Genomic DNA, 22,333 nt, shown 5'->3' with positions numbered 1-22,333 from the left:
ATTTTCCCTCTAATACACCTGTTTTCTGATACTATTTGTCTTTTTGACGCAAACTGTATTCTGCTCATACTTTGACAACTTAATTCTTGCAATTTATTTAATCAAAAACAATTATCGAAGACAAACCTATGATTTTAAAACTGTGCATTGACTCCAAGTTCTCCCCAATGGTCTTGAATTCTCCCCAACTCATGAATTAGAGAGTTCTGTATCACCAGTAACATCAACACTGACTTATGATTTCAATACATAATTATGAAAACAAAAAACACTCAAGGAATAAACAATTGGAATGATGAGAATTTTTTTGTTAAACACTACTTTGTTACTGCTGTCAAGTTCTTCATACCACTCCTGATGTCTTACTCACAGAGGTCTAACAAAAGTAAAAATCTACATTTACATAAAAGCTGCAGGTATGAAGTAGATAAAATCAGAGTTCTTTAATATGTCACTGGAAAATGCAGGTATGAAAAGAGGTTAAAATCTTACTTGACTTAAAACAGAAGTAATTTAAACAGTTCTACAAAAATATTCTATTGAGAGCAGTGCTGTGCAACATTTTACAAGTCAAATCATAATAAGAAAGGAATGCTGTATTAGTGTCTAGTATATCATTCTGCATTGCGAAATTCAAGTAAGATCATCAAAATCCCCCAAGAAAGACATAATATTGCGAAATATTTCTTGAGTTGGGTATCCAACTCTGCACTTGGCTCAGCACTCTTTTTACTAGGTCTTCCTACTTGTTTTCTACCTTATGGTTGACCATTAACTTTGGTCCACAGTATACAGTATGTTTGATTACTACTAAATATAGAAAAATATTCTAACAATAACTGTAGCAAAATATTTTGATGCAACTATCTAAAATATAATGAGCAGGAAATATTCTAAAATATTGCAAAATAGGCAATTAAAAATACTTTAGAATTACTTTCTCCTTTAAGTGACAGAAGAAGAAAGTCTTCGCAAAGAACTGCAATTTAAATCTTAAAATGGTGTTTTAAACCCGTGTTAATTACATAAATTTAACATAAAATCTGGATACAGTTACTCCTTTGAGATGGATAAAAAAGATCAGATAACAGTACCAACTCATTCTGGCAGCCTTACCAGACTGTAATGGAAACATAATATTGTTGAAATACTGCCTTTCAAATTTATGGCACATAGTGAATTTTGACACCAAAGAAAGGCCTAACAGTAAGTATCCATAAGATTTGAAATTTTCTCCTCATCTTGGATTTTCAGTAGTATCTTTACATTGCTATGTATTTAATTATAGAACTGTTTACATGGAAAAAAACCACAAACTTGTCAAAAATTCTCTATAATTGAAGTACAAACCTAAAATTAATATGACTTTAATACCATCAAAAGAACTTTCTACATTAAACAGAACATTCAAGTATCAGAAAGTGAGATTTAATCTGTCAAAGCTTTCAGCCTCCAAGCAGAACACTATCAGAAATAAAACTGACAGGCACTCCAAACAACACAGAAAAAAATGACAACCAAAAGCAAAAATCAAAACAATTAACAGTCATGACACAGATTTTGTGGAAAAACTACTAATCATTGCTCAGCTATACCATTTTGATATAACAATAAAAGATTAATAAAATCATAGGAACAGGTTTAAAGAATGTATGAATATAAAAAAAAAGAGAACAAAAAATCCCACAAAAATCAAGTCAACAACTTACAACAAAAATAACCCATAAAAATTTCGGAACATTTTAGTACACAGACCAAAATGATAAATCTTGTAAAAGATGGATTGAAGGTGAGTAACTGAAAACGGATTCCCTACTTCTTGGATACCAATTTAACATAGATAAAAATTTATACAAATAAACATATTCGTTCCACATAAATAAACTCTTTTGTAGGTCTGTAGAACAGAGTCAGGTAAAAAGAACCTGTTCCATTTTATGCAGGTTTATCAACGAAAAATCCTATGACAATTCCTTTTTAGTGTCAGGCAAAATTCGCATTTTAACGGCCTCCCCCTTGCAAACATCTTTACATCACTTTATACAAGTAAATATAAAGGTTAAAGCAATCTCTACAGAGAATTCCACACTGTAACATGATAGTTAATGTAAAAGGTTTAAAAAATACTTGTTTGCTTCTCCAATAGTAGGATTTTTATCAAGTTCAAACATGCATATTCTCTTCTGCTAAAGGAGTCCTATAATCTGCATTTTACACGTTAAAACTGTACACATTTACCAGCTGCACGGGTATTTCTTTTTACTGTATTTATTCTACACAACAACAGCAGTAAGATACAGTCCCCGCTATCAGAAAATGGCAAGTTCACCTACCCAAGCACATACATGGTCTCGGCTCAAAAGCAGAATTATAATCATAGGCTTTTTCTTTCTCAACAGTTGGAACTTGCACATACTGCCTCATGCTGGATATGAATTCACTCTCGGAGAACTGTCTCCTTTCCCAGAAATTTGCTCTCTCACACTCGCATAGCTGTGGTTACTTCCCATGAGGGCTCAGCAACACTGTAAGCTTATCTGATCAGCTCAGTGACATCTGCATAAAGCCACCAAACACGTGAAAAACTTAAGTATCAAATTCTGTTAACAAGGCCAGGCATAAGAAAAGAGAACAGGATAAAAGATACATTGTCAATGTGTGATTCACAGCTCCTCGAATGAAACTGCACAGTTAGTTTCATTGCTTCAACTTGCCCAGAACACACAGTTCATTATTTCTCTGACTAGAAGCAAAAAACCGAAATAGTTTCAGGAAAAACTACCTTCAGTCAGCTGCCACATATCACTGCAGAGTGATAAATATTTTAGCAAAACCTACTCACTTGGTCTTCCTGGAGAATGGACAGAGAGAAATGTATTTAAGGCAGACTACTGACCAAAAAGACTTTTAAACAGGAAGGTTTACACCTAAGAACAAAGAAAGAGTCTAAAAATAAAGAAATTAACATTATATCTAATAATACTTCTGAGTTTAGGAAGCAAGGATTACAGAATTTAAATCATTAACATGATTATGACACATGAGGTAGAAAATAAATTTTGAGTTAAGCAATTCTGAAGTCACTTTCTGGCTTCCCATTGATTCTCAGCATTTTATTGTTTCACTTCCTATATTACATCCACTTGGGCAACTCAAATACAGGATTTTCATACAGACATTTTTATAAACCCTGGAAATTATAACTACTGTTTTTAATAAAAACACAGCTAATAATTTCCACTACATAAAAATTCCATACCAATTCTAGACTTAGGAGATTAGTGCTAATAAACTCAGAGAAAACAATGAGCTGCACAGAAACTGTCACCACATAGTTTACTACAGAAAACCCTATGGTGTAAATTAGAAAAATGCATATTACAATAAAGCTGTATTTCAAATTAGTGTGTCTGAATATTCATGCTATATCTTACTCATACAAAATTGCAGAAAAACAAAACCTTCAAGGTGGGTTTAAACATAAAACACTAAGTTCTGCCCATCGAGTTTAAAACTCCCACATTATTTTCTTCTTTATCAAAACCTAAGAAAAGGGAAAATAAATAATCTGTTTTATCTAATACTGGAATTTCTTCCAAAGTTTTGAACTGTTGTCTAATATTGTTGTCAACTGTTTAGAGAGCATTAATAACCTGAAGCAAGATTTCATGTTCACTCACTGAGTATTTTTGTTATGTCCCAAGCCTGGATCTGGTCATCCCTAACTTTATTTTCTATCTTCCAAGCTTTTTTAAAAAAAAAATCTTACTCTATCAAAAAATGGTATAATTAACATAGAATTTTCAATCTACAGAAAAATATATGTTTTGCTAGTATCAAGAAACTGAGCAATATTAAAATTACATTTGGTTGCTCAATGTACTTAAATATAACTATGTAAAAATTTACTTGACTTTAATACATTAAACTTTCATTTTATTTATTTTTCTGTATCTGAGATGAGAAATATAAATAAAATAAATTTCTTTCAAATATCCTGATGAAAGTGCATAAAGTAACACTTCAACTATAACCACTTACTATACCTGGTTATTTCTGAACCGTTATTATCAGTTGATGCATTTAATTCAGAAATAAAATTACTTTCAAGGGCATTCCCATTCCACTATGAAAAGGAGATCAGACATTTTATAACAAGGAAATTATTCCAGCCATGTAAGGGAGATAATTAAAAATATTCTTCAACCTGCTATAAAAAGAGCAACTGCTGTAAGGCCGCGCTGATCAGCCATTGCAATGTCCCTGGAATGCACTCCCAGAGGGCACAGTGGACTCATCACTTAGACAGGATGAAGTCTCATCCCCTAGATGAGCCTCTCCTCCCCTCACTCAAGTGCCAGCTGACTTCTAAGTGGCTGGTTTCCAGTCTCTCTCCACCGAAATGCACCAAAGAAAATGTCCACCACGGGGATGAAATTTTTATCTTGAGAACACAATATTCATCTTGATGTGAACTACTGACCCCCATGACAGCAAACCCTCAGTAACACCTAACAGGGAAAATTCCATCCATACCTAGGTTTGGCAATTTTACATTTATTTAAAAAAATATTTTGGTGCTCAGTTTATTTGAAACAAATGAAAACAACACCCAAAAAACCAGCTTTCTCCTTAGAATTTCTTACAGTAAGCTAAAACGTTAAAGTTAATTCTGGTGCGGTATGACTTCAAGAAGAGCTCTTCTGAACTGGAATCATAGAATCGTTAACATTGGAAAAGACCTCTGAAATTATCAAATCCAACCATCAACCCAGAACCAACATGATGTTGGACATTAAACAATGACCTGAAGTGCCATATCCACACATATTGAACACTTCCAGGATGGTGACTCCACCCTGGGCAGCCTATTCCAGTGCCTGACTGTCTTTTCTGCGATATTCTTAATTAATTCTTAATATCCAGTCTAAACCTCCCCTGGTGCAACTTGAGGCCGTTTCCTCTTATCCTCTTGTTACCTGGGGGAAGAGACCAACCCCCACCTGGCTCCAGCCTCCTTTCAAGGAGTTGTACAGAGTGATAAAGTCCCCTCCACGCCTCCTTTTCTCCAGGCTGAACACCCCCAGCTGCTCCTCACAGGACTTGTGCTCCAGACCTTTCCCCAGCTTTGTTGACCTCCTCTGGATATGCTCCAGCCACTCAATCTCTTTCTTGCAGTGAGGGGCACAGACGTGGACACAGGATTCAAGGTGAGGCCTCACAGCGCCAAGTACAGGGGTAGTCACTGTCCTGGTCCTGCTGGCCACACTACTGCTGACATAGACCAGGATGCCATTGACCTTCTTGGCCACCTGGGCACACACCGGCTCATGTTCAGCCACTGTTGACCAACACTCACAGGTCCTTTTCTGCCAGCTTTCCAGCCACTCTTCCCCAAACCCACAGCGCTGCATGCTGGAATCAGCATGGAGAGATGCACACCTTGCTATGGTGAAAAGCATGTGAAAAAAGTTTGAATATAAATTTTTTGTGAAAGCAAGAAATGACAATGCCTGTGAAGATACTAAAAAGAAGTAGGAAAAAAATCCAAGCTAGTCAAATAATGCTCACCACCAAGCTTCTTCAATGAAGTATTCTTTTCAGAGCCTGTAGCAATTAAAACAAAACACCCAGAAGATATTATCTTTGAGACAGTGCATTTTAAAGACTTCTAATCCATTAAAAGAAAGTTTTCCATTACATCAGGTTCTCCAGTTGCAATCCTTAAATTCCGCCACCTGTAGTGTTTCCATACTGTCTCTCCTTTCTCCCACCTTTGTTGGTTTCACATAGTAACTTTGTTTTACTTGCCCATTTCTGTTCTCAACACCGCCTCCTCCTTTCCTGCTCTGAGATAGTACCGTCACTCTCTATTTTTAATACAGCATTAAAATGACCTAAAACTAATCTGGTTCTAGAGGAAGAAGCTCTATGACATTATGAGTTTTGCTTGTTAACTCCTGTCCTTACTTATATTCCTATTAAGGTGGCCAATGTCACTTACTTCTCTGTCCACTATCACTAAAGCAATACAAAAAAGAGGCTTTAGAAGACTAGAAAGACACATTTACAAAAATCTCCTTGACCCCTCTTCATCACAGCTGGCACTGATAATCTGTTCAGCGGAAAAAAAACGAATGGGCAAAGCCCAACTTTCATTCCTGCCTTCTGTATTTGGGTTGCAGTTGGGAAATGAGTTCTACATGATAAATCCAGCAGCAAAAAAAAAAAAAAAACCACAGAGGTTTTGTTTCATCGTACTCCTATTTCTAAACAAATACTGATTTTATACCAAGGTGTTTCATAAATCAGTGAAAAATGTGATGTAAGTAAACTACTGGACTAAAGGAGACAGGGAGCAAAACAGAGGCTCATAGTGCTTTGTGTATTCTCTGAAGCACATGAACTGCTATTATTCTTCCTTCCAGGCAAACAGCAGAGCATGAAGCAGACTCCTAATACTGACAAAACACCCACTGTGCACATCCAGTAACACACCGAGCCAGGAGGACATTCTTTACCTACTATTTAATTCAGAATAAAAGAAATAAAGAAGGAGAGGCATTATCACAGCAACCTCTTTCTACTCCTGCTACTTAACACAAATATTTTGACCTATCTCTGTCCAAATGCCTGGCTCCTCCCAACATCCATGGGTAATGGTGAATGGAGTCCCTCCAGGACAGTGATGATCCTTGCACAGAAGTAGCCTCCCAGTTCCACACAATCCTGTTTAAAGCCCAGCTTCACCTTGACCCTACGCTATTCTCTAACCCAGATGACCCATTTTCAGAATGCTGCATCCTTGAACACTTTCCAGGTGCAGAAGACAGTTGCAGGTGACAGTACTGTAAATGTCGTGTGTGCTCAAAGGCCAAGCCAACTAACTTACTTAACACTCCACTGAGAAGAGAGACTGCAACACCTGCACCTCTCCTACCACCTTGTTCCCACTTTGTGTCAGGCTAAGGAGCAACACCTAACACAGAAGAAAAGAGGCTGGAGCACCTCTGGATTGAGACGGACACTGAAGGAGAAGAAAGATGCTACAAAAGGCATGGTTGAAAGGTAACACGCTAAGCAGAAACACTTATCCTATCTCCAGGGTGGCCAGAGATGGGTCAGAAACAGTTCTTGAGGGGGGCCATAGGCCTCTGGAGCTTTCAAACTATACTTTTGGTCAGCAGGTTGGCCAGCTACTGGTAAAAATATATATACTTGGCTAAAAGTCTCAGCACTTTGGTGACTAGGTCCAGGCTACAGAATGCCTCCCAGATGCTCAAGCTGGTCACACCTTTTCTTCCCAGTCCCAACTCCAGGCAGCACAGCAGACTGACAGGAAATTTCTTTGTGCCACTCTCCCCACGCCCAGTTTCAGTTTTAAATTTTCTAATTTAGATATTCCACATTTCCCATTCCGTTGCACTTCTTCATACTACTGGACATGTGGCCCTCTTTCCTGGCAAGGAAAAGAGTTACTTTTTTGCTTTAACACTGGCTGCTCACTTCTGTTTTGCTACAGGATTTCATGTGGATAAAGCTACTGCCTTGCATACATGAGGATGAGAGGGGTAACAATGAGAAGTTGGGGTAAGAGCATAGGCCTGGATACAACTCTAGGAGTTACAATTAACGGAACCTTCACGTTCTCAAGCTTAGGGATTGAGATAGACACATAGGGATTACTTGGCATTTCAGAACACAGTCACTCAAACACCATGAACAGTTCTGCCTTTCAGGAGATGTTTTAATTCCAGGGTCAGCATCACAAAACAAACTGGAATGGCTCCTGAAACACAGGAAAGTTGCCAAGATGTCTAAACTTCTACCTCCTCAGTCAACTGAAATCTGCATTATACCGTAGTCTCTTCTGCTTTGGAAGCTGTTGCTTCCCTACACCAAGAAACTGATGGAAGAGTGTCAAACACTCTCTACTTTTGGAATTTGATGAAGATTTTGTTAGTACTACACATTTTCATTATTTGAAGAGAGCTGTAAGGGTGGCAGTGATAAACTGATTACCTGCCCTACATATGACAAGCCCACTTCAAACCAATGAGTAACTGGTCAACAAACGCTCAGGGTTTCAAGTCCTCTTAGGGGAGTGATAAACACCTGAAACTTTGTGCATTGAAAAAACACGACTGTAAAGATGCATGAAGAATTTTCCTGATGACTGCTACTTTTTCCATTTTCTTAAGACAATGCCATTTGCTTTCTTAATCCAATCCACAGGGATGGAATACAGCTGTAATGGTAAGAACTTCCAGAATCTTATGCTGCTATCCATCTTTTTCCTCAGAAAAAAAGGATGCTCAGAGCAATTGTGTGACCTCCTCATCACAGATACCCTATGACTGCAGTATGTAGGCTGGGAGGATGTGATTCTCCACTCCTGCCCAGTGGTGCCTTGCAGCTCACACTGCCCAAAGACATGGGGCTGAAACAGACCAGGGAGTAGGTACCACACTGTCATTTGAAGAAAAAAACAAGGCATGAGAAGCTTTTTGTGAATGAAAAATGCAAGTATGTCATGATTAAAAGTCGTGATGATGAGGAAGCAAAGGTTCACAGGCCTCGTCTCTGGAACCCTCAAAGTTAATGGAGAAGGTAAGCTTAGCTCAGGAGACTAGATTTTAACTAGTTCAGCATGAACCTGATCAGTTTATAGGACAGGTAAGAGACTGTTGTTCTATAGATCCTTCCTTCTATTAAAACATCCCAAATACCCACATAAGCATGGCCAGAGCTTCAAAGACGTTTTACCTTCATTTGAACAAACCCAGCTTCAGACTTCAGTACGTATGCACAGATTTTGAAAAATATTTCCTAATTAAAAGAAGAATGTTCTGTTCACTAGTAGTTCAACACCACATTACATAAATTTTATTTCCTGCACACATACACAGTGTACACAGAAAGTAATGTAAAAAAGAGTGGATGAAAGTTTCTGTGAATCTAGAACCATACTGTGCTATCTACACTGAGAAAACAGTGCAACAGTTCTTCTGAGGCACATACACAGAGGTCAAAACATGACACAGCATCTGCTCCTGTTCAATAACAAAAATATTTAAACTGTACTGGCATTAATGAAAAATAAAATGCTAAACAAAAATGTTGTAATGTTACTTTGAAAAAGAGTCACAGAGGATACTTAGGCTTCAGAATTCAAATTCTTGCTTAAATGACACCAATCTTCAATTAAGTACGCTGCTTGTGTCTATTCCTACCTGTCTGATTTTCCTAGAAAGCATTTACAAAATAAGATATTGCCATTTGGACATGGAAATATACATGTTTCTATTAAAAGAAAAAGAACATTAAAAGTATATGGAATCAAAAAGTTGAAAAAATATCTCTTTACATGTTGTCAAGAACAGGTCCTTGGAGCTGCCAATACATTCAATTTTACATGTTTTCCTTTCTCTGCAAACAGCTTTACCTAGTTCATCCTGCCCTCACAAAAGAGCAGCTTTTGAAACCAGCAAACAGAATGCAACAACTTTTCAGTTATTCACAATTTTAAACATAGACATGAAAGACACAAGTTTCACTGAAAAAAAACCACCTCCTTCCAGGTTAATCCAAATTATAAAACATCCTCATGGTTGTTATCTTTCCCCTTAGTTCTAAAGAGCACTTTGTCTCGAATTCAGGTTTCCCTCAAGAACTGAAAAGCAGCTCAGCAGCTCTTCTCCCGAACAGCGGGATATAAGGTTAGAACACGAGCCTATCTAGAGCCACATATCCCAGCTGATTAAAAAGCAATTTCTCCCCTCCTGTAATGTCTAATGAGTCAGAGAATAACACAGACACAGTGGATTTGCTCTTCTGGGCACCTTCAGTACCTAAAGACTGTGTATGTCCCTTTACTACCACAACTTCTGTTTCTCACCACACTGAACTGGCCAGCCTAGAAGATGGTCAGTGTAGAAGACAGACAGCTTTGTATTTATACACATACATCTTGTTAGCCAGTAAATCTTGGGGTGTCTCAGTTTTCTGTAGAAAGCAGACAGGACATCTGTAAGAACACAAGCTCATTTGCTTCTGCAGCAACCCAGCAGTTCTTGCCCACAACCAGCACTTCTAACCACACCGCAATTCCAACATCAGACTCAATTTGCAAAAATTATGTTTTGTCAGTTCTGAGGAACTTCAAGCTCATGTCTAAACCAACGTCAGTAACAAATCACAAACTCATTTAATAAAAAAAACCACAAGCACATAGAAAGTCTTGAAAACAGCTTGTACTGCATTTATTACAAGAGAACTCTGCTAGCTCAATCATGCCAGACACAGATCAATTACAATAACTATTCATGCTTTATTACATATAAAGTTCATAAGTAGGGTATCAGCATCCTAGAGTCCTTTGCTAATCAGTAGACAGTTACATTCTAGTTTAATAAACACAAGAAAATTTGTTTTAAATGCATAAATTATTGGGTATTTGTTGGTGCACTTCTAACAAAATACCCATGAACCTTTATCTTCACTGATTTCTTTACCTATTAACAGCTTTACAAAAGTATCAGGAAGGAGCACTGATTAGCACAATTATATAGCTAAGTGTTAGATTGGAATTCCTTACTCATTCTTGTACTAACAAATGAGTAAGCTTTCTCAAACCACAATTAAAGACTCGGGGTGCCCATTTTCAACCAAAGTACAGACTGTTATCAACAAAATACCATAACAGGTCCAAGTACAATTCAGAATCACAACTGTGCTCCTCTTGAAAAACGAAAGGACTGAGACCTCTAACAGATCTCAAGCTGGACATGAAAACAAAGGCTGAGTTATACAGGGGCCAACTATTTTTTGAAGTCTTGGGGTCTACAAGTCATTAGACGAGGAATCACAGAATTGTAGAATATTCTGAGTACAAAGAGACGCAAAAAGGATCGCTCCCGGCCCTGCGCAGGACAGCCCCAAGAATCACAGTGTGTGCCTGAGAGCATTGTCCAAATGCTTCTTGAACTTCTGGCAGACCCGGAAGCGTCTCATTTATCTACCTACCCCACCTTTTATTCATTCCTGTCTAATTCCTGCCTGATCATGAATAATGTAACTTTCTAGAAATGAAATAGCATTATTCGAAAGCCACGGGTGGTGTACACAGCTAACTTTCATCTTCAGCAATTCACAAGGAACGTGATTCCCTGGAGAGCCACTGAGGTTCACAGTGGCCAAGTGTGGGAAGGAAAGTCCATATATCAAGGAAAGCCAAAATACTTCTAAAAGCAGTTCATTCTGGCTTTTCCAGAGACATGCATTTAATCACATAATGGAAATCTTACCCCCGCTCCCCAAAATCAATTTTGCTTTGTTGTCATGCACAAAAAATAGGACACTCACATGCATAATCAGCATGAGCCTTCTTACCCTTTCGTCCCATGATTCAGAAATCAATAGCAAACAAGGCTGCACATGAAGATTAATCGATTGATAGTTGCAAAGCGATTTCTGTAAATAACAATGACAGCCATATTTTAATAAAGCCCAAAAAAATGACTAAGCTACATTTTAACATTTGGTGAAAGGTCCACGTACAGTTCAAAAGCACACAAAGGCTTGGATGGGCACCGAATGAAGTGCATCTCTACAGCATTCGATTTTTTATGTTAGATGCCTAGGTTGTGTGCACATAAATAACAACAGCTGAAAAAATAAATTCTTCAGATTTCGACAAGGAATGGATGAAACACAATTATTCATTTCTTGGTCATGTTGAAGTGTGTTCCAAAACAAATGGAAGAAATGGAAGGATGAATGATGAGAGTGATGTCACTCATCACATCTTGTCATAATACAAGTGGTTTTGACTCTCTGTGGAACTGCTCCTAAACATTAACTTTCCCAAGTGGGGTAAGGATGATGGGTACACAGAAATGACAGCTAACAGAAAACAGAAAAGGAACCCTTGCTCCAAATTAACAAGTCTTAAAGAAATCCATGTATATTCATTAAATATGGAAGCACCAATTTGACAGCACACAAAGTTGCATAAGGTACCATGCTTCTAGATGTACTAAAAGCTACCGTTTTCCATCTGCAAGTTCCTGTTTTGTTTCTTTTCTCAGCTGAATCGAAGATATATTTGGAGAAGTTACTACTTTTTCTTTTCAGTGTAGAAAAGACAGTTACCTAAATATCTGAAAAAACCCCGTATCCAAGTGTTTACATACTGAAAGTATTTCTTGCATATTATTATGCACAGAATCGATAGTATTATAATAGTTACAGACATTCTGAAATACAGTTATTTTCCTTTTCTGGCCTAGGTCTAGCAATTGTCAAACTGCTGAAGGAAGCCGAAACTAAGACTTTCCCCTGGCAGCTGTTTTCCAAGTTCCCATGTCCCCAAAGTTAGGTTAGTAGTTCAAAAGGACATTATACAGGGCTTCTGATGTTTCTCATCCTAAGATACCAGAATCAGGCAGCAAACAATAATTTCAGATACCTCCTGATGTAACTCTTCTGTAATAGCTGAAATATGAAAATGTTACAGAATTATAACCTATTTAACACTGGTTTAAGTAGTCGACAATGCTGTCATAAAATTAAGAGGGTTTCTCCTGCCTTTAAAATAAATTAGGCAATTACAAAAAATATTTGAAGTAGCAGGTCCCATTTTAAAGTGTGAAAGCTACATGAGAAACATATTCCAGACGAGGAAAAAAGTATGCTGGATGGAAAGAGTGGAGTAATTAATAAGAGACAGTAATTAATAAGAACTATGGCTTGATTTTCACTAAAAACATTAGAAAGCTTAGTCCTTTAAATATTTATTTAGACACATTTAGGAACACATCTCCAGCCACTGGTATTTCAGAATTTTATTTCACAGGGAAATAAATCTTCCCTTCCCATTACCAGTCTTTTTAATATTTACTTATTATATACACACAATAAAAACTAGAATCACAAAACACAAATAAATGAATTTCCCAAAACTGTTGGGAGGGGAGAAAACCAAAACGAGGAAGTTATCTGCCACTTAAAATGTGTTAAAAATGTTAAATGCCAGTTAAGAATTCGCTCATTTCAAATTCCATTTCAAGTGCTGTTTTCCCTCCTACACTTGGCAAGAAAGTTCTGTTCACGCAGAAAATTATAATTTTATAAGTTTGATGGGTATTTTTGGGTTTGAGGGAGCGGTGGGTCATTTATTTGTTTAAAGACTATGAAGTAACACAACGAAAGCAGTAACATGCATGAATACAAAAGTTAACAAGCACTACTCAATTGTTCCATCTTCTGTCTGCTTTCACCTTGCACAAAGCAAGGAAGCCAACAGCACACTCCACCTGCTGTCAGAGAAGCAGCCTCTGCACAGACAAGGGGCAAAAAGCCACATGGAGTTTGGGAGCTGAGGAAACAAAATGTTATGTAGTTTAATGAGAAATAATCTGCACTGGGCATGCTTGGAGCCATTCTGAAGACACCAAAACGGCCTCTTCACTGTAACCAAGAACAGGCCAAATCACAGAATATTTTCCACATAGCTAATATATGTACCTCTTAAATCAGAATGGTCCCTTTCCAACTGGCAAATATTTGACAGAAGAGTGTGGGAGGTGTTCACATTACTAAATTTCACAGCAGTAATTCAAAGGAAGAATGTGGGAAAATTACATTTGGCAAAATCCTTGTTTTTATTTATTTGTTCTCTTAATTTATGTTACAGTCAGTCATAAGGACCTGCTAATCAGCTGTTAAAAACTATTTAACTAACAATTATTATTAACAAAACTTTGAAAACCAAAGGTTTTCATATATATATTTCAAATATAATTATGTTAATGGCATAAGCCAAAAGAGAGAAGAATAAACTAAGAAAAAGTTAAAAAAAGTCACACATAGAGCCACCACAAGTAAAATACATTCTTATAGTCAACAGGTGCTCTCATCTGTGCTACACATAATTCTTCTAGTTCAATCAATTTAATTTTATTATAAAATCTGCCTTTAAGTAAAACATTTAATTGAAGTCAGGGAATACATCCAGTAAGTAGGTTAGCTGTTTCTAGAAAAGAAAAACCTCATTATCTACCAAGCTGTTTTTCAAACATCTGATTAAGTGTGAATATCCAGAACATAACGCTAAAAAAGAAGAGAGCCTTCAACAGATATTTTGATATGACTTAGCTGTTGCTTTTTCTCCTTAGCAGAAGCATTTGTAACATTTCAATCCAAATGCAGCCAACAAAAAAAACCCTACTAAAACTGCCCATGTTCCAAACCAGAAGTATGCTAAATGAAATTATCTGCACAAATTATTCAACAGGGAAACTGAGAGCACAAAAGCCAAGTGAGAAACACACACTGCCTGTACTGCAAAGGCTATCCAGTAATGAGTTCTTTGGTTTTCCTTTTAAATAAAAGCACTATTTAATCTTTTACTCCAGAGTTCTTTGGGATAAAGCACAGCTTTAACAGTTACTTGAACAGCTGTGGTTCAAACCTACTCCTACTGTACTATAACAGAAATGAGGAAACACATTTGCTTTCCCAACATTTCAGAATTTGCATTTCAACTTCAGCTTAAGACACCATCCATGTCTGTAACCATTCGCATGAACGCCCATGTAATTTGCACAAGAGAAACTCATAAACATAAAAAGTACAGGGAAAAGCTACACGTTGGCAAAGTTGTTACAAATGCTGCAGCAATGATAGAGCATCACACCTCCATTACAGATGTCAACACAAATGCCATGTCATGGCTAGTCAAAGCCAAGCGCTTTTACATCTCAAGGTTAAGAGAGCAGACTGAACATTTTCTATTTGGGCTATTACAACTGCACTGAGATTAAGATCTTAACATTTTTTAGGACTCAATGCAGCACTAATGCCCACATTCCTAAGAGGGATCACTAAGCAGAAACATCAATAGGAAATGTGAAAATTCAAGTATGCAATGAACAAGTCGTGCAGAGCCCAGGATCCACGGCTGAGCTGAGGTTCAATGAGAAGAGCATCCATCACCTCTGGCTAATGACCTTTGTTCATCTCTCCCCCTCTCAGTACCACAGCCCAGTTCTGACTAGTGCCTGTTTTTTCACAATTAATGTTGAAGGAGTTAAAAAGCATATTGTCCTGTGAATGTTTCATGCACAATGATTTCAATACTGACTTCTAAAGTGTCACCAGGAACAGCTGAAGTCCCCAGAAAGACTAATTAAGTTCTTACTCAGTCTTTATGTAATACCAGTATCTGGACTTCTTGTGATATTCCAGAAACCACCTTTAGACCTATAAATTCATTCAATTAATGTATTAAAAGAAAAAAAAAAAGAAGGGGGGGGAGGGCAAAATTACCACCAGGAACACAGACCCAGAAAACAAAGAACAAAGGAGGAGAATAGTGGATGAGGGAGTTGGTCAGTATGACCCAAGAACTCCATCAAAATTTCCTGTTAACTAGATATTATTTTTCTACTTCATTTGTAAAGAACTCATTGTAACATGACAGAAAACATTTTTGGAAAGTATCTCACTGTAACAGCCTTTTCTAGTTTTTATTCCTAAAAACGGTCAATGCACTTCTTGATGTGTGGGATGAGAGAACTCCATGAGAAAAGAAAATAAAATAAACACACAAAACACTCCCAGCCTTCAGAAACAAGTTTTTAAGATTTCATGGACAAGTAAGATTTCAAAGTAACACTGTAGCAGCAGCCTGTTTCATCAATATGCTCTGAAAAGAATCCTATAGAATCTTTAGAGAAGCCTAAATTAGCAGCCAGAAGATTTCCTTTTCACATGCAACAGAGTTGGACTCCTGAAGGCTCTATTTCTATTGATTAAAAGTACAACCAGACACAAAAGGATGCTTGATTGCCTTAAAATCCAATCCAATCATACTTCTTCATAGCCATAACTTTTGGAAGCAAAATATTATGAAATTACTGTTATTTCACAAGAATTGCAATACACACGTCTGCCTTTCCCTTCACCCATGCACTTAAACTCATTAATATAGGCAAAGATAAATAAATGGCTGTGTAGTTCTCAGTGTCGCGCTAAAGATAAATACTGCAATCAGTTCTTTTGGTTCCCTTTAATTCCCATCTGACTGTAGTAATGCAAACTCTACATGCATTGATATTAATGACCCCAAACATAAGCACAGAAAAAAATCTTATTTTTCCATCCTATTTGGTTAAAAAAAGCCCACACACTCCTTTACATGACAAGTGTGACATATCTTACTTACAGTAAGGTATTTTACATGACTGGTTCAAACAACACAACACAGAACTACTGTAAGGCACTTCCAGTACCCACAGTCACAGCTGATTACAAATCACAGCCAAGAACAAATGCTCAAAGACTTCCTCATGAAATTAAACATCCATGAAATTCATTACAAACCTATATAATTAAAATGCATTCAGTATGACTGGTACTGTAATTTTATGAAACAGTCTGCTTTATCCAAAGACTGATGTTAGCAATCTTACTAGAGATCATGTAGAATGTTTCTCTAAATAGAAAATAGAAAAAATAATTAAAGAATTCATTAAATGTATACTTTTGTAACACATTTTATAATGTGATCCTTTGTGTTAGAGAAATTTGCTACTCTTGAAGGTAAATAATTTGATTTGTAGAAACATTTGCCTCAAAAATCTCACTTAACTTTGAATGTCAAAAAATTTAAGTCTTATTGCTTTTTATCCTAAATTCTATTTTCTATAAACACTAGTTGTAATTTTCCAAATATAGGATTATAGCTGTATCAAAATATAGCTTTTATTCAAAAGTATCTCCTTTATTTTTTGAATACAACTATTTCAGAACATAGTCTAAATCACAAAATTCAATTTTATAATGTGAAGTTCTGACCAAAAGGGCAATTGCAGAGCCCATATTGTTATTTGAATAATATATGGATATTTACAAAAGCAGAGACCAGATAATGTTAAGATCTTAAAACTCTTAAAAATTACAAGTATAATGTTTCTTTTTACATTTGAATTTTTTTTAGCATTTTTAAACCCCAAAGAAAATACCTTAACAGTAAACATCCCTAAATATTGTCTTAATGTACTTAGGATAAGAATACTTACTGCTAGGCATTGTTAATCGGGGATCTGTCTTCAGTTTTGCAAAAACATAGTAAACTATAAAGAAAACAAACAAACAAACAAAGTCAAGACTAGGTTTAGACAATTTACATCCAAATATGCTCAGTAATTTATGCAGAATGAACCCAAGTCACATTCTTCAGCTCCTATACCAAAGAGGCTGTCACCACAGAAACCCAGATATTCTTTTATCTGACCAGACTAGATGTAGGTTTTTCCAGTTCTTGAAATGCAGTCATTCTGTGCTTGCCTTTGATGCCGGAGTAAACGTTTTTCTGTTGTGTATTGTGACCTTTCCAAGTGCCACTGTTTGGGATGCTAAATCCTGCACAGTCTCACAGGATGCTTCCACTTCAGATGTAAACCACAGCACTACCCTGTTAAAATGCCTGTGAGAGGTTTCTGTTCAACACTATGAAAAACAACTGAAAAACCTGTGCGGCACTTTCTACGGCTTTCTTCTCCCAGTATTAAAAAGGCAGATTTTAGATCAGAGTGCAACCTTCTATACTTGTTGCAATTAAATATATTCATTAAATCAACTCATCTGAAGTTACAACAATCTATTTCAGAAATAAAAGTATCCCAATCTACTGTTCAATTAATTAGCACTAAAATGCAAATCATTTGAAGATTTTTCTGTATTAAAGCAGAGCATTTGGGTTTTACTAGTTGCCAAATGCAAATTCCCCACAAATGTACCTTTCCACAAATAAGAACAAAATCTCAGATATTGTGTTGCTGTCATCAAAAAGAAAATAAAAATTTAAATAAAAAATATTCAGCTAATAATTGTATGTATATGCACACCGAAAAATTGTAATTCCGAGACTGATAACGTGAGAATAAACACTGAATTTGGTCAACATATGTTTTAATGACCACATATTAAAGCAGTGCTCATAGTTGCTAAAAATAAATTTTATTCTCGTTGTGTATGGATTTCAATCAAAGGTTCCAATTTGCTGACAGCAACTGGGATTAAAAATAGTACTTCAAAGTATGTTATTTAAAATATCGCATCTATTAGAAAGCTGTATGTCCCTCTCCAAGGACAGAATGAGAAGCAGCATAATTTTATAAAAGGAAACGTGCTATGGATTGTCATGTCCAACAGACACATGGAAAAGCAAAATCTCTAATTCAGAATGTACTTATGTACTTAGCTGAAACATTACAGGAAACAGATTTACTGACATGTAGGAAAATAAAAATGCAGAGAACCTGGTGAGAGTTTCAGGGAGTCAAGTGCCAGAGACTCAGAGTGTTTTACAGACAATCACCAGCAATCAGGAATGCAATACATTTTTCTAGAACATTACCACTGCTGCTGCCAGCAAAGTCAACTCACTTTTAGAAGATTTTTAGGGGACTTTTTTGCAGAAATTACTAGAAAATTTGCATTACCAACTATGACAAATAGAAAATATCTGGTTCTGTTTTTAAATAACTCGCTGGATTTTTATTTATTTTATGATCTGTAACAGGACCAAAAATTCCATATGGAGGTGGCCTGACTCTACATGCAGAACAGACCACACAATTTTCTCTCCATAAAGTCTTCAATTGCTGTCTCATTTGGCCTAGGACAAAGTTTAATCCACAGATGCTGTCACCTGTTAGCAGAACAGAACTAAACTAAACCAAGAAGCTTTCCACCACGAGTGTACTCAGCTTTTTGTCACTGAACTAAAATTTTACATAACAAGAGAGGGGAAAAAAATCCCCACAGAATCTGATGAAATAGAACTTAGCTAATTAAAAGAAAGCTACAGAAAATAATGTGATACTACTTAGTTTCCTAGTCTAACACTTACTATTTAACATATCCCATGTCAATTTGTGACATGTGACACATCATGAGATACAATTTATGGATGTTAAGTACTATATAATGCTTCCTTTACCAAAGCAACCAACTCCTGGATATTAAAAAGGTAAATAAAATCGTATCTACTTTTCTGTGGAGGACTAAAAGTCATTGTGTTTTTCCTAAGGATATAACAATAGTTCTAAATGCAATTATAATCAAAGTGCAAAGATAGTAAATGTACCTTAAAAGGCAGATGAACACTTGCAAGACACATAAAAGTCGTTCTTCTGAAGAACTTACAGTTTCGTTCAGAGAAGATTTTACACCATTTGGCTAGGAGAGGCTAGGAAACCCAACGTGAATTCATTGTTCATCAGAAAAAGGATAAAAATGCACTTTGTTTGACTTTTTTTCCCCCCATTAACTAACCTGGGATATGAAATTAAAGGATAGTTTATAAGAAAAATATTTGTTATTATCACAAGATTCCAGAAGTGTCATTGAAAGCCAAACAGAAAAGCAAAGATTGTTTTCCTGTCTGCCCTAAAACAATGGGGCTCTTTAAAAGACCTAAAATAGAAAAAATTATATAACCTTGTGCTACAGGTAAACAAATGGAGTCAGCATGCCTGGGTTTTTGTATTTTCTTTCAGTAAGCCCTTGTTGTGTTATTTTATTATGTAACACCATAAATGTTTAACTTGATTTTGGGTCTCCAAAATGAAATTGCCAGCTGGGCTCCTATTCATTCCTCCAACTTAAGCCAAATAAGGGCATAGGCTTAAGCACCTCTGATGGCCACACAACTCAAGCTACGCAGACATTAACTGAAAAATTAAAAATCCACTGCACAGTTTTTACATCACTTAGTTCTCCACTCCTATATCCTCTTTGAAAAATTAATCAATGCCTTTAGCTTTGAAAGTAGGCAAATGGCCAGTGCAATGCAAGATTAATAAATCACATGTTCATTCCTAAATATAGATAGTTAAGCTCCAACTATTATTCCTAGAACACAAAAAATGCATTATAAAATGGATTTGCACACCCCAGTGTAATACTGGGTACCTGACTTTAGTCTGAATTAGTTTTCTCAGGTGGAGAAGCATGAGGCTGGGTGAATTAATTGAGACTACCCTGCTCTCTTACCTATGAGAGAATACAACTACAGAAAACATTGTTTGTTTTTACTTTAAAAAACTAAATATCTTCAAAGTTGTTTAAAAATTGTGTGGTAACTTTACAAGGATTACTTCCTTACAGAGTTAGGCTGGGCAGTTAAAAGTCACTGATATCAACCAAAGCTGTTCCTAAGCCACGCTCTTTGTAATTTAGATTTTATAATTAGAAGTGCAATCCCTTTTCATTATACTTGAAGTTCAATTGCCAGCTCTGGTGAGTATTCTCACACCTCCTGCAACTTGCATGCAATATAAAATTTGTTCATTCCTTCCTACTGCACAAGTCTGGAGCAGAAGTAGAGAGAAGCTACTGTCACTGTCCATCGTGAACCGCAAACATTTGCAATATGTAAAACAGTTGTTTAATCACAGACTGTATTCTAATTTCATTCTTGTGAGATTTTTCCTGAATCGGTAATTAATCGCATTCTAACAGCCTCTTTCAGACAAGTATTAAAAGTGCTATTAAAAGGCTTAAATAAAACGTATGGATAAGCCTTTAGGCCTATCGGGGCACTACAATCAAGATTTCAACTCCAAACCACCAATTTCTCACAGAAATTTAACCATATGTTTAAGAGCATCAACACCAAATCTTCCAGCAAGATGCCCTGAAGTTACTTGAGAAACATTTCAAATTACTTAGAATGAATTACAAATGCTTTAGGAAGTAACTACCCGTAAAATCCCAAAGCCTTGGTTGTTAACTCTGGTTTTAGTTTACCTACTCAATTTGCACAGCAAACATTGATGTAGCTTTGCAAAGTATAACATCTGGGCTAGCAAACTGGATTTTGATATAGCAACTGAAACTCTGGTTTAAAGTTACAGGCTTTTCCATAAGTTCTACAACAGCATAGAGACAACCCACACCGGCATCTTTTCTCCCTTGTATCTCAGCTCAAAGGACCAGGGGATACATTTCTAGATGTATTCAAAAAGAGACGTTGCACTAGTTTTCAGTAACAGGATTTGGGAACCCACACCTGAATTATCTAAAGCATGGCTCCGTGATGCACAATTAACTTCAAAGACGAAGCCACGAAAGTTCACACTGTCGTCTCCTGTCAACCTGCACTGTGTTCGATTAGTATCTCGCTGTGTTAAGGTCCATTTGAGGAAAACCTGCTGAGGGAAATCCCAAAGCCACAACCCTGCCCGGTAAGAGCGGGGGGTCCGCTCGCTGTCCCCAGCCCCGCTGTCCCCAGCCCCGCTGTCCCCACAACTCCCGTGCCGAGCAGCCCTTCCGCCGGGACCGTGTACCGCAGAGCCCACAGGGACACCCCGAGCCGCTGCCACGGCGGGTCCGGGCTGAGGCGATGCCCTGAGGCTTCTTCTCCCGCACCAGCCGGGCGGCCCGAGCCTGCCACCACCCCCTCAGCGCCCACCTCTCTGGCGCGTCCTCCCCGCTCCCAAGCGTGGAGAAGGGGAACGAAGCGGGAGATCGCGACGAGGACGCGACTGTGAAGGTGAACACGAATAGCAGGAGCGCTGCCCGGCTGCCCCAAACTCACCTCAACCTCCGCTCCGGCTCGGTTTAGCAGCCGCCATCTTTCCCCCCCCCCCCCTCCCCGTCCCGTTGGTTCTCCGTAGCGCGGTGCACGCCGGGAGCTGTAGTTCTATCAGGAGTTGTTCCGTGCCCTTTTCCGCCCATCCCTCTCACACAGAGGGTTCCCCAAGAGGTCGCGGCGGATGCAGAAGCGCCCAGACACGGCACGAGGGGATATCCCAGAGGCACGAGGCCGGCTGAGCACCGCCAGGCACCGGCCGGACGAGCGGAGGCCGCCGAGGCGGACCACAACTCCCAGAGGCCCTTGCGGCGTGGGCTCGCCGGCTCCTGGGGGCGGTGCTCCCCGTGTCACGTGCCCGGCTCCCCGGCGTGAGGGCTGTTCGGTGCCGCGGGCGGGACTTGGGGCCGCTGCCCGGCGGGCCCGGCTCGGGGTCGGGGTGGGCTGGGCTCTTCTCAACCATTCACTGAAGGAAGAGGCAGGGGAGGGCGAGCGGTGCTGGACGCTCCTCTGAGAGCGGAGTTCAAACGCACCTACACAGACCGTGATGCCAAACGCCAGTGAAAATCAGTGAAACCCAAGGCGGCACAATCTCTTAGTTTTCCTTGAAATAATACTGCCAGCTTCCAAATCCGATGCCTTTGATGCCTGATTTTCCAGACAGGCAAGGGGAAATCTGAAGTGTTTCATAGAATTGCTAAGGTTGGAAAAGACCTCCAAGATCATCGA

General features: G+C 37.9%; 1 protein-coding gene across 10 annotated transcripts in view; it reads right to left on the bottom strand.

Annotated features, from left to right (window-relative positions):
• Window positions 1-21,668, bottom strand: part of EFR3A (EFR3 homolog A) — a 76,502-nt gene extending 54,834 nt beyond the window's left edge. For 2 of the 10 annotated variants that reach the window (XM_048286511.1, XM_048286512.1), the window contains exon 1: window positions 2,334-2,478. In XM_048286511.1, coding sequence (XP_048142468.1) covers window positions 2,334-2,424 — 91 coding nt within the window. In that variant the 5' untranslated portion in view covers window positions 2,425-2,478. Of the gene's footprint in view, window positions 1-2,333; window positions 2,479-11,364; window positions 11,473-17,084; window positions 17,139-17,352; window positions 17,422-21,610 lie in introns of those variants that run through there. The other 8 variants (XM_048286520.1, XM_048286518.1, XM_048286519.1 and 5 more) reach the window with 8 other exon arrangements.
• Between the last annotated feature and the right edge of the window lie 665 nt (window positions 21,669-22,333).

Source organism: Corvus hawaiiensis, chromosome 26, assembly GCF_020740725.1.
Source record: "Corvus hawaiiensis isolate bCorHaw1 chromosome 26, bCorHaw1.pri.cur, whole genome shotgun sequence".
Lineage (NCBI taxonomy): Eukaryota > Metazoa > Chordata > Aves > Passeriformes > Corvidae > Corvus > Corvus hawaiiensis.
This window is presented reverse-complemented; position numbering and strand designations above follow the sequence as displayed.